This window comes from Fusarium falciforme, chromosome 9, assembly GCF_026873545.1.
Source record: "Fusarium falciforme chromosome 9, complete sequence".
In the NCBI taxonomy this organism is placed as follows: Eukaryota; Fungi; Ascomycota; class Sordariomycetes; order Hypocreales; family Nectriaceae; genus Fusarium; species Fusarium falciforme.
The window spans coordinates 1597119-1608312 of NC_070552.1; the positions used below are offsets into that span (position 1 = coordinate 1597119).

The 11194-nt window shown below is 52.0% G+C and overlaps 3 protein-coding genes across 3 annotated transcripts; all 3 read right to left on the bottom strand.

Annotated features, from left to right (window-relative positions):
• Positions 1 to 852: 852 nt before the first annotated feature.
• NCS54_01137400 (DNA polymerase) lies at positions 853 to 4338 on the bottom strand (the record flags this gene model as incomplete). Its single annotated transcript, XM_053156652.1, has 3 exons — positions 853 to 1594; positions 1716 to 3529; positions 3580 to 4338. 3 exons carry the CDS (start codon positions 4336 to 4338, stop codon positions 853 to 855), a joined length of 3315 nt encoding a protein of 1104 aa, XP_053012627.1.
• Positions 4339 to 5841: 1503 nt separating this feature from the next.
• On the bottom strand, positions 5842 to 7656 carry NCS54_01137500 (Rhomboid-like protein; the record flags this gene model as incomplete). The annotated part of the gene is made up of 3 exons (XM_053156653.1): positions 5842 to 5889; positions 5943 to 6910; positions 6963 to 7656. 3 exons carry the CDS (start codon positions 7654 to 7656, stop codon positions 5842 to 5844), a joined length of 1710 nt encoding a protein of 569 aa, XP_053012628.1.
• Positions 7657 to 9843: 2187 nt separating this feature from the next.
• Positions 9844 to 10425, bottom strand: NCS54_01137600 (Hypothetical protein; the record flags this gene model as incomplete). The annotated part of the gene is made up of 1 exon (XM_053156654.1): positions 9844 to 10425. The coding sequence occupies one exon, from the start codon at positions 10423 to 10425 to the stop codon at positions 9844 to 9846; it is 582 nt and encodes a 193-aa protein (XP_053012629.1).
• Positions 10426 to 11194: the final 769 nt, after the last annotated feature.

An 11194-nucleotide genomic window follows, 5' to 3' on the forward strand; every position in this document is an offset into this window, starting at 1 on the left:
CAGGCATTGAGCAGCCCTTGGAAAGCATCCGACTTCATGGACATCGTGCCACTTTTCTCCTGTCTTCACCTCCTCACCTCTCACCGTCCGGGACACACAGACGTTACCCCTTGCTGGTCCGTTTGTGACCGACTACTTTGCAAGCATACGCTTCCAGAATGCTTCCACCAATGCTCACGATATGTTTCCACAGCTGCATCATGAATGTTTCCACCGTTGCTTCAACAACATGCAACATCTTGACGGGATAGTGCCAAGATTACGCCACTCTTGACAAAACTCGTAGTCTCTCGTAATATTGCAATGCTCCGTTGCGTCTGTCATAGAATCCTTCATCGAGGTCCAAACGTACAATGCAATGCCACTCTTGTATTCTTTATACTACCTATAAAAGTAATAAAAAATGTGGTGATATCTGCAATGACGTCGGGCCCTGGTCCGCTCCAGCTCCAATCCCGCCCCGGCCCCGAGCCCCCGGAAACGCCTTACGTACATTCAACGACAACAAAATCAAAACACGATACCTGCGCCTGCGCCTGGTGCCTTGCGCCTAATCACTATGCTTGTACCTGGGCGCGTACCATCCGTCCATCCATCCGCGCCTGTCCCAGCAGCTTTCTCTTTCATATCACATCCCGGCTCATGGCCTCGTCTTGCCGCCCGGGTCGACAGATCCCTCTCTGCCAGTCACTCTTTTCCTCCACAATTGCTTATATCCGTATAGTAAAACCACAGAAAGAAAGATCAAACAAGGGGTAGCTCGACACGGACGAGGAGAGCGAGATCCCCCTCCCCGTCGCCAATCTCATCATCATTACTCTCTTCTCCCACACGTCCTCCTTCAGAACCTCGTTACCAGATGGCTGCTTGGTCGGCGTCGAAGCGAGACAATTCACGGCCCGCGTCCTCCAGGTCCTTCTTGGCCTTCATGCGCATGTAAAAGATAGGGCAATCTTTGCTGCTGCAGATAACCTCGCAGTGCATACTGCCCTGGCAGCGCTGGCACTGGGTCCACAGTCGCCCAAAACGCACCTCGAGGTCCGAAACTCGATCAAGCGTCTTCTTGTAGAGCTCTCCCACGCGAGGTGCGCAGTTAGAGCACACCGCTCCCTGAGCCTCCTCCTTGCCTGTCAGAGGTTTCTTGCAGCCCATGCAGGTCTGCGTCTTCTTTGCAAACTTCATGAGGCCACCGACGGTGGGAGCCGCAACCGAGATGGTGCGCGTATGGTCTCCCGTCAGAAGCGAGCGTGCCTTAGTCTCCCCGAGAATCGGCTCGAAGATACGGCCCAGTGGCTTGGCCAGTTGGTTGTCCAGATAGTAGCGCGTATCTATCGGCACATTGTGTTCCAGCACGTAGATGGGGTCCTCCGATTTCTCGAAGTTCTTGGCGCCGGCGGCGCCTCGGACCATGACGTAGGCCACTCGGTCACCGAGTCCCGGGGCCGAGCCCGCGTCGCGCTTCTTCATGCGCTGAGCCAGCTCGACGTGGGCCTGTTTTGCTGCATAATCGTCCTTTGTGAGCGCTTTGGTAATGACCAATTTCGACATGTCGACTTTATTTTGCAGCAGATCCGCAATCGTCTCCTTGACATATCTAGATTATCTCTCCGTTAGCATCCCGCTTTCGCCCCGCGCAGTTTGATATCTCCGTGATAACCTTAACCCATCTCGGAGCCTAGATCGGAGGAGGGGGAGGGGGAGGGGTGGCAACTTACTCTTGTGCGCCTTGGACGTCCTGGTCGATCAGGATCATTCGCAGCACCTTCTCAATCACCGTCTGCACCAGCAGACAGTTGTCACGTCGGACCGTCTCGATACCCTTGGTGTCCATCTTGTCGTACTTCTCTGGCTTCGTCCAGTACAGACCTGCATAACGCTTCTTGTTGATGAGCAGGTATGGGAAGTACACCTTCTCGAACTCAAGCTTGATGGGCTTCACAAACTTGTCCGACACGTATTTCGACGCCTCCTCGCCGAGCTTCATGGCTTCCTTCAGGTCCTTGGTGCCGAACTTGATCATGACCGAATCCGTATCACCGTAAATAACCTGGGCGTCGTGCGAGTAGCCGTTGGCGATGTTGTATCGGTTTTCCACCTCTTCCTTGGTCTTCTCAATCATCTTGCGGCCAAAACTCGTTGTGCTACTGGCAATCTCCAGACAGGGAAGCTTTCCTGTTGTCGCACCTGTCAAGCCGTACACACTGTTTGCGCTGATCTTCAGAGCCAGCTGGCGACCGTTCAACACAGCCTTCTTGAAGGGATCCTTCTCAACCGCCAATTCGCGCTTGGCCTGCTTTCGAGCGGCAAGCAATTCCTCGAGAATTTGCGCCAGCAAACCCTTGCGTTGCTTCACAGTCACAAAGGTGTCGCCGTTTGGCGTGACGATGTAGTCCTCGTCCTTCTTGAGGCCAAACGCTTCGATCGCCTTCTTGCTCACCAACGTGGTATAGCAAAGGTTGTGAGCTTGCATGATACTGGGGTACAGAGAAGCGAAATCTAGTGTGGCAATCGGAACGTCGTAATAGCCTCTCGTAGGCTCGATTACTGTGGCTCCTTCATATTGCTCATCGGACGCTTCAGACTTGAGGTTGGGGATGACGAGCTTCTGCTCCAGAGCTTTTCGGAAGAGCTGACTGATGAACTTGATTTGCTGACCCCGAGATAGCAAGAAGTTGAACGGCACACCCGTAACTCTCGCCATTTCGGTATAGTTTTCCAGACACGAGAGTTTGTCCATCAGCCTCTGTGGGAGGTAGGCATCCTTCAAGCAGTACAGCGCAAGACGCCGTCTCGATTCTGGGGTACCGTTGAAGAGCTCTGTAATCATGGTGTGGTGGACATCCTCCTTCTGCTCGCCCAAGAAATTGGCGCACACCGAGTTCAGGGTGTAACTTCGGAGATGGTGATCTCGCTGAATCAGTTGCAACATATCCAGCTGAAGTCGACCGTTCGTGTTGGTGGCTTTCGTGTCTCTGTTGCCCATTTGCTTGCTCGAAAAGTTGGTTTCCTTGGCCTTGGACGCTACGCTCGGGATTCGAGTCCAGTATTCAAACCCGCTGACCTTGAGATGTCTTGCTCGATCCAGGAGGTAGGGGAAATCGAAGTTCGAAATGTTGTAGCCGGTAATGATATCAGGGTCCGTCGTGATCAGGAACTTTTGCCATTCGCTGAGCATCTTCTCCTCTTTCTCGAACTCGAGAATCTGAGTTGCCACAATGGAACTTGTCTCTTGGAGACAAAACACGTTTCGAACAAAGGGCTTCTTCTCTCCGTATTTCGTCACAATGTTGGCGATCTGGATGACGGGGTCGTGATTTGCTTCCGGGAAGATGCCCTTTCGGCCAGCACACTCGATATCGAAGGACAGGATTCGCAGGGGTGCCATCTTGGACCATTCACCGATCGGCTCGTGGGCGATGAGGTCGAGATAGCTCACTTCGGCCTCGATCTGACAGTTGGATTGGCGAAGGTTCTCGGGAAGGAGCTTGAAGGTCTTTGCCGGGGCTTCTACCCAAGACATTCCTCGGACCTGTTCAAGTATCAGTATGTGTTTTTCGCCAACGTTGTGTATCTGCTTACCTTGCAATCCACCATGAATCGTAGCACATATTGGATGTTGTCGAATGTCTGGATCTCGCCGTCGTTCTTCCACATGCGCTTCCAGTTGGCATTGCCATGTTGGATGGTTGATCGAACCTTGTTAATGAACTTGGGATCCGTCACCGTGACCTTGAGGTATGGCTTGGATTGGTTTCCCTGGAATCCGTAGATATTTTCTCTCATGGCAAAGGCAACAGAATGGATGGTCGGCTGGTGCTGAGCCACCTGTGTCTCCAAATACGCCTTGAAGGCGGCGCAATCTTGCGGTTGGAAATTAACAGGGGCAGGAACGTACAGGTAGTGCTTGAAATCGGTGACATGCAGCATTACCGAGTTGCCGGCTTCATTGACACCAAAGAGCTTGACGGTTGCCCTTCCACCGTGCAATGTCCCCTCTTCGGCCTCGATAGACTGGAAACAAAGACTGTCTCGCTCGGGCTCGAAGTCGACGACAGGCGGTCGCTCCCATGCCTGATCCTTTTCTGTGTTGTTCTTTTTCCGGTCCGACAAGTCTTGGCTCAGCTTCTCGAGAACTTCAGACTCGAATGCACTCTTGGGCTGGCTGGAGTTCATTTTTGATCGGTGGTCGTTCTGCGAGCTAGGTGCTCGAGCGGCGGCCGGCGAGGACGGGAAGGCATCGACCTTGCGCTTCTTGATCGATGAAGGAGAAGATGGAATATTCTGACGAGTGAGGGTCTCGCCCAGCACCCGCTTCTGGGGGAGGACAGCACTTGCCATGGTGGCAACGGTGATGAATGGTAGGTATCAAAGGGGGGAGAAAGCAAGAGTGAAGAAAAGGAAGGCAAAGAAAGGGGAAATGGATTCAGTATTCACGGCTTCATCAAAATCGGGTGTGGCAGAGAGTGATTGATGTTCCCGAGATTTGGTCCCCTCGTCTTTCTTTGTTGACGTTGAGCGGTTGGACGGGGCAATGCAGTTTCTGGGTTTGAAATCGACGACACGACTTTAATTGATTACGAGCTCCCATAACCGCGTCAACGCGACTGCCAAAAGGGCGTGACGTGACTTGCCCCACCTTGGTCGTGTCGGGAACATCACGTGACCTGGCGTTTTTCCTTTCTTGAGGCCTGAGGTGTGAATCTCGGCTGAGACCCTGGTGAGGCATCACTTGGGGGGCCCATCAGAATCTGGGGTAGCTCAAACAGGACGACGACTAGACTTCCAAGAGACGACATTGAAGGGATGAAAATAAACATTTGGCTTCAAATTCTCGATAAAATTACAGAACTATTCAAAATTCACCTACCTACTCGGGGCATGGCTCAACCCCCTCACCGCACATTACCTACCACAAAAACCCAGCAAGCCACTCAATGTCTCCCAGATCATGCATTTGCCTTCGTTTCACATCTGCACAGACGAGTCAGCTTCATGGTGCCATCAGAACTTCGGTTCCAGCTCTCCTCGTCAAATTGGAAGAAACAAGACATTCAGACATCCATTCTAAAAGCATCCGTCATCCCTCTCGGGACATTCAGCTAAGCCATGCATAAAAAAGGATTCATCATGAAATAACGAAACAGTGAAACAAAGAAATCTAGACTTACTTGTCGATGGGTAGAGCGTCAGATAACAGAGACAGACATAGTAGTTACTTGGCCACTTCAAAAGCAGCTCGAGGGGATGAGAGAATCACGGATAAAGGGTCATAAAATAGGAGGCAAGAAACGCCATTTATACTACCGCCAAGTAACTAGATATTAATGTAGAGTGACTCTTTAGTCATACAGCCAACAGCCTGCGGGGTATCGCATGACCTTTGCGTCGCGTTTGTTGAGCCCGGCGAGGGCCAAGAGCTGTATTCTCATGTAATGAAATCCCCAACCCATGTCCCATATCCATGTCGAGACCCGATCGGGCTGAGAAAGTACCTGATCCTTCTTCCTGCCCACTGCCGGTCGACTGGACGATGGTAGCTCGACCCCAAACACCGTCCCGAAAACCACCGATCAAATGTGACTGGTTGCGTCCCCTGAACTGTACGAATCATGACTTCGTAAAACAAACTCGAAAATAGGAGCTGGCCTCGTCTGAGATCCTGACAGCTCTCTCAAAAGTAAACTGCAATGACAACGCCGATGCTGTGCAATGCGTGATATTTATTCCCTTGTTGATAGTTCAGCCAGCACGCCTTTGCCCAAAACTTTCTATAAGCTGCATCCAAATAGGTAATGAATGGGTGCTGAGAATGCCATGTTGCAGATCCAACGCTCTAACAACTTATTTCGGGTCATCGTAGTTTCCCAACTCACACCAGTCCTTGACGGGCTACAAAGAATTAGCAAATGAATAGTCTTAAATCGGATAGAACTGCAACTTACCAGACAGTTAATGTGCTTGCACCACTTGCAAACCTCGTGGCTGGTGTAAAATCGGTTGAGGAGAACGATGAAAACGACGATGATCATGACCAGAAATCCAGCACGAATCAACCACCAAGCCCACCAAAGCGGCTTTCGTCCTTTGAAAAAACCGACAGGGTTCTTAAAGAAGGGGGGTGGTGTCTCGCCAGTGCTGGGTGACACTGCTGAGTAGGAAAGCTCCTGGCCTATCCGTCTTCGCAGTGAGTTGGGAGAATGAAGAACGCAGACGCCCAGGGAGAGGCCCATCAGGAAACCACCAATATGAGCAAAGTTGTCCAGGCCAGGCAAGAGTCCCAAAACAAAAGCGATCGCCATATCGAGGAAGATGAAAAGGAGATCCTTGACCGGGCTCTTCCTGTCCTTCCAAGAGTAGAGAAGATCGAGAAGGGTCAAAGCAATAATGCCAAAGATGGCGCCAGAAGCACCCATAGACGCGTAGCCGGGTGGTGCGTAGTTTCCACCCATGATGTTGCCAAAGATTCCAGCACTGATGTAGACCAGCAAGAATCGAACAGGTCCAATAGCCCTCTCCATGTCCTTTCCGATGGTGAGCTGTACCAGGAGGTTGAAGAGAATATGGACCACACCAGCGTGGAGGAAGATAGAGGTGATGAATCGGAACCACTGGTTCGGCTGTGGGCTCTGATCGATGTCACCGTTAAACTTGGGGTTCGGGACAGTTCCACCAAAGCCGCAAACTGTCTTGAGAGAGCAGAGAGTGTCATTCTTAGTGGCGTTCGGACACATGAAAACGACAGGATCCTGCAGGCCGCTCGAGGTTTTGAGCATCTCTCGGTCTTGGATGCCCTTAACGTTGTGCATACAGGGAGCAAATCGGGCTCCCATGTTGATGAGGACTGGGTACGAGGGACCGATGAAGATGTTGAAATCGGGCTTGATCGCAATGGGAGACCCGGTTAGTACACCTGCAGTTGTTTAGTCAAGCATCACAACGCGTGGAATGTTACGGGCACTTACCGTTCCTGGCTATGCAGGCGATGAAGACTGCAATCTGGACCACAGAAAAGATGTAGACGACCCAAGGAATTCTCTTATTGTTTGCGCCCAGCATGCCCAGCTCGCCCAGGCGAACCTTGCCCTTCTTGCCCTTTCTGTTCCGTCCAGGGGCGTCATAGATGTGGTCGTTCATCTCAGCATCGACATCCTTTCCAGGTCGATCTTGAAGCGGGATGGCCTCCTGCCCTTGTCCATGTCCATGAGCTGGGTCGGGTCCGCCGTGATAACTCGTATCCTGATAAAAACCATGCTGGCCAATGTCGCCTGTGCTAGAGGAAGGCGTCGGTCTCGAGTTTGTGTTCATCGGATAGGCGTTGTCGTCAAAGACAGTGTCAAATGGAGACTGCTCTGTTTGACCTTGGCCTTGAGGTCGTGAGCTCGAGCTTTGCCCAGGAGCAGCGTACGCGGCTGCCGGTGTGTACGATATATCGCTGGGTGAGTAAGGGGCCGGTTTCGATGTAGGGACGTGACCTGCGGATTCGGCAGGGTAAATTGAAGTATCGGGTGGTGCCGAGTACGCGGCCTGGTACGGCGGTGCTGGTGTCGACCCAGGTGAAGGAGTATCGTGAGATTGGTAGTAAGGTGATGAGTTCGAGTCGGCGCCGTAGGGAGGCTGTGGACGGCCACCTTGGCTGTAGTATTCCTGAGCGGCCATGGTGATGAAGACGAAGTTGCGAAGTCGAGAAGTCAGCCGCTAGGCGGCAAAGAAAGGAGGCAGCTGCCACAAGCGGTTTCAGAGTAGGACCAGAGCCAGGGCCAAGAGGGCGTCGCTAAGCAGTTTGGCGTCTCGCGGCGCGTCGATGAAGTCGATAGAGATGTCAAAAATACTCAGAAATGTTTGGAAAGTTGAATGTTGAAAAAGTTGAATGAGAAGGGAAAAAATCCGAGGCTTGGTGGCTGGATCTATTCAAGGCGCTCTTCCAAGGGTACGCTGGCACGTAGCGCGCTACGTCGGGTCGTGGAGCTGGATTGCGTGGAGGCGCAGGCACCTCAGGGTCTGTCTGGGGGTTCTGATTCGACGGATCGGCGCTGACAAGCGTTAGAATAGCGGGCCAAGGGACGTTTTGGATGGATGGAGCCGTTGCACGTTCTGCGGTCGCAAACGAGAGATGATCCAAGAAAAACGAGTGTGTTGATGGTGGGAGAAAGAGGGAGAGGGGAAACGAGAGGGATAAACAATGGATGTGGTCGCCGCGATGGACCTTAGGTAACCCCTTCTTTATCCCCAACACACACACACACACACACACATCAACACCGACAAAGCAGCTGTTTGTGCCATGACGAAACAACTCACGGCGCAGTGCAGTGACGTACAGTGCCGGGGCTATGCTGACAGGATGGAGCCCAGAACCCGTCCAGCTGCGCTGCAACCCTTGTAGCCAAGACGATCGCCCGGGACTGTAGTCGCCTGTAGGGCATTCTCAGGTGTGTTGAGCCTCTCATGACACTTCCCTAGTGCACCATGTTCCTGATTTAGAACAGCAGCTGTGTCTTGGTCATCCCGTGGCGATGATGAACAGCCTCGGGTTCCGTGACTTGAGCCTTGCACTTTGCTCTGCTCTGCTCTGCTTCGCTTTGATCATGATCAAGATTTGAGTCATGGACAGAAACTGCCTTCAGCCACGGCCGTTCCAACTGTTTCGGGAGTTCAATAGATGAGAGGGTATCAAATAAATACCCATTGAGAAAGTTGCTCACAGAGTCGGAGTGCGTATGCAGCCAGCACCATACGCTGCATCACACCTCCTCATTCTGCGACCAGCGTGTTTCATGTTGGCGGTGAACTAACCAACAGCTTCGAATTTGACTTCTAGTCGCGCTGATTTCTCATCACATACCAGCCCTAGCAGAATCAGGCTTTGGCTTCTTCACGATCACAGGCTGTTCATTCTGCAAATGGAGCTATTGGGCGTCGGGGTGGCTGAGGTGAAGCTGACGTTCAAAGCCAGCCACAATCTGGTGACGAATACTGCCCCGTATTCCACGCCCCTGGTGGAACCTCACGGACATTTTGCCCTAGGGTGCCGTTGTAACCGCCCTTTAGGCCTGGATCAGACCTTGGCATTTATTATCGTGAGGGATAATCATTGACGAACTGAGTGGTATTCTCCTCGAGCATCGAACGTGCTATGCTGCGCTGTCAGCAGCTCCCTTGGCGTGCTCTGTAAGTCATCTCACTCATAAGCGGGCAGTATACCCAAGTTCCATTCCTGCGTCCGAAACCGTCCGACTCGATGTGCGTTTGCGCAGCTTGCAGCACAGCTAATGCTGTATCATGAGAAGGTGAGATAAGTTGAGTTTGCTTGGGCACCCAGTGTCAGAAATCACATACTTCAATTTGGGTGAGTGGTGATACAGGGAGTGGATATGGGGTGCAGAGAATACCAACTTGGATATATAGCATACCCATGGACCTATCCTCGGCGGATTTTGCCATTTTAGAGTGTTATATTATGGCACTATTTGAAGAGAAGAGGACAATCTTCGACCGAGATTTTTACATCACCCCATCTCCTAGGAAGCCAGCGTGGGAGCCAGAATCCCCTCCAAGCATTGCTGATGCCGAGTCTTTTCTGAATTATCCATTCAATTCATACGCCAGTATGGGAGCCACGAACATGTATCAAACGCCAAATTGGTGTGCTACAATACAGGCCATGTATTTCGTACATGACCAATGACCCTCTGGTATGTTCCTAAATCTCTCATTGTCGCGTATGCCAAAATCCGGTCTTTATCGCCCTTTTTTACTTCATTGTCGTGATATAGTACAGGTAGCTTTTGTACACAGGACATCTCTCGATGCCATCCCTCTTCGAAATCGTGAATGTTCATGCCATCACTTCTTCTCTGTCGGCGCGGCGTCGTCGCTCGAACTTGCCTCCCCGTCCTGCTTCTTGGAACCCTTGCCCCAGTTGCCGCTCCAGACGTCCGCAACCTGCTCCATGATGATATCGCCGATGCCTTTACCCTCCTCAAACTTCTGTCGGTGCTCCTCTGCCCGCTTCTCCCGCCAGTCCTTGTCCTCGCCTCCCATCCACACGTCGTTGAGCTTCTTGGCCACGCCCGTCTTCTCCTCTTCTTGTGCCTGTTCGGCCTTATGCTTCTCCGCCGCTTCTCTCTCGCGGTGCTCTCGGAGGAGCTGTTGTGTTCGCTTTGCGCCCTCGGGCAGATCGGTTCCGACGAGTGAGCCCATGCGGCCGCCGAACCGAGAGTAGATTGATGAGCCAGTATACTCGTAGACGAGCTGGTTCGAGGCGATGGAGAAGGCACCGGCGAGGATCATGAACCGAAAGTCCATCTTTCGCGGCGGGAGAAGCATGGCGAGGGGTGCGACGATGACTCCGGCAATAGCAGAGTTGTGGATGAATTCGTTGCGCGGGGGCAGCGGGGGCTGTGTTTGAGTCTGATCTTGCGACATGGTGGGCAAATCAACCGAACCCGGTATCGACGGTCTGTATGATTCGAATTGAGCTTGGATAGTGCCTCTGGCGAAGATCGGAGTGGAAATATTGACGTCTATTCACGTCGTCGCAGTTTCGATACGGAGTTGAAGATGCGTCGATGGGCAATGCTGGACAACTTTTTTTGCGGGTCAGTATCATCTGGTTGGTCAGGACATTAATTTGAAGATACTCTTGGTCTCTGCCATCTTTGGTGTGGCCAGATGTACTACTCCAGCTCTAGGGTAGATGGTACACTCGCTCCTCGCTCCTCGCTCCAACGTTGGTGGCCTTTCGTCCTAGAGTCAGGGTAGCTATTTCGTATTGAATGGAAATTAGAAACATGTGTTCTGATATAGTGGAATTTTTGTCTGTATGCTATCTAGGGGCACTCTTTGGTAGCATTGTGGACTGTTTCGAGATACTGGCCTGAGTGCTTCAATGACATTGGATGCGTCTCAGACTACCTTAGGTACTAGTCATGTCATTGATGAATGAGAACCACACTCATCTGGCGCATTCATACGTAGGCGACATGTTTGCCTAGCTTTCAGCTCCCCTCTCAACCGGCAGTAAATATTAAGGGTATTAGCACGTAAGCATAACGGCAACGGCGCGCTTCCTACAATCCTTCCGGTGAGATCTAGAACACCAACCTCGTGAACGGATCAATCAAACACCATCCCAGCAACCCGGGACGACTGTATCCTACTGCAGCTCCGATCATCACCCCCCCGCAATGACGGA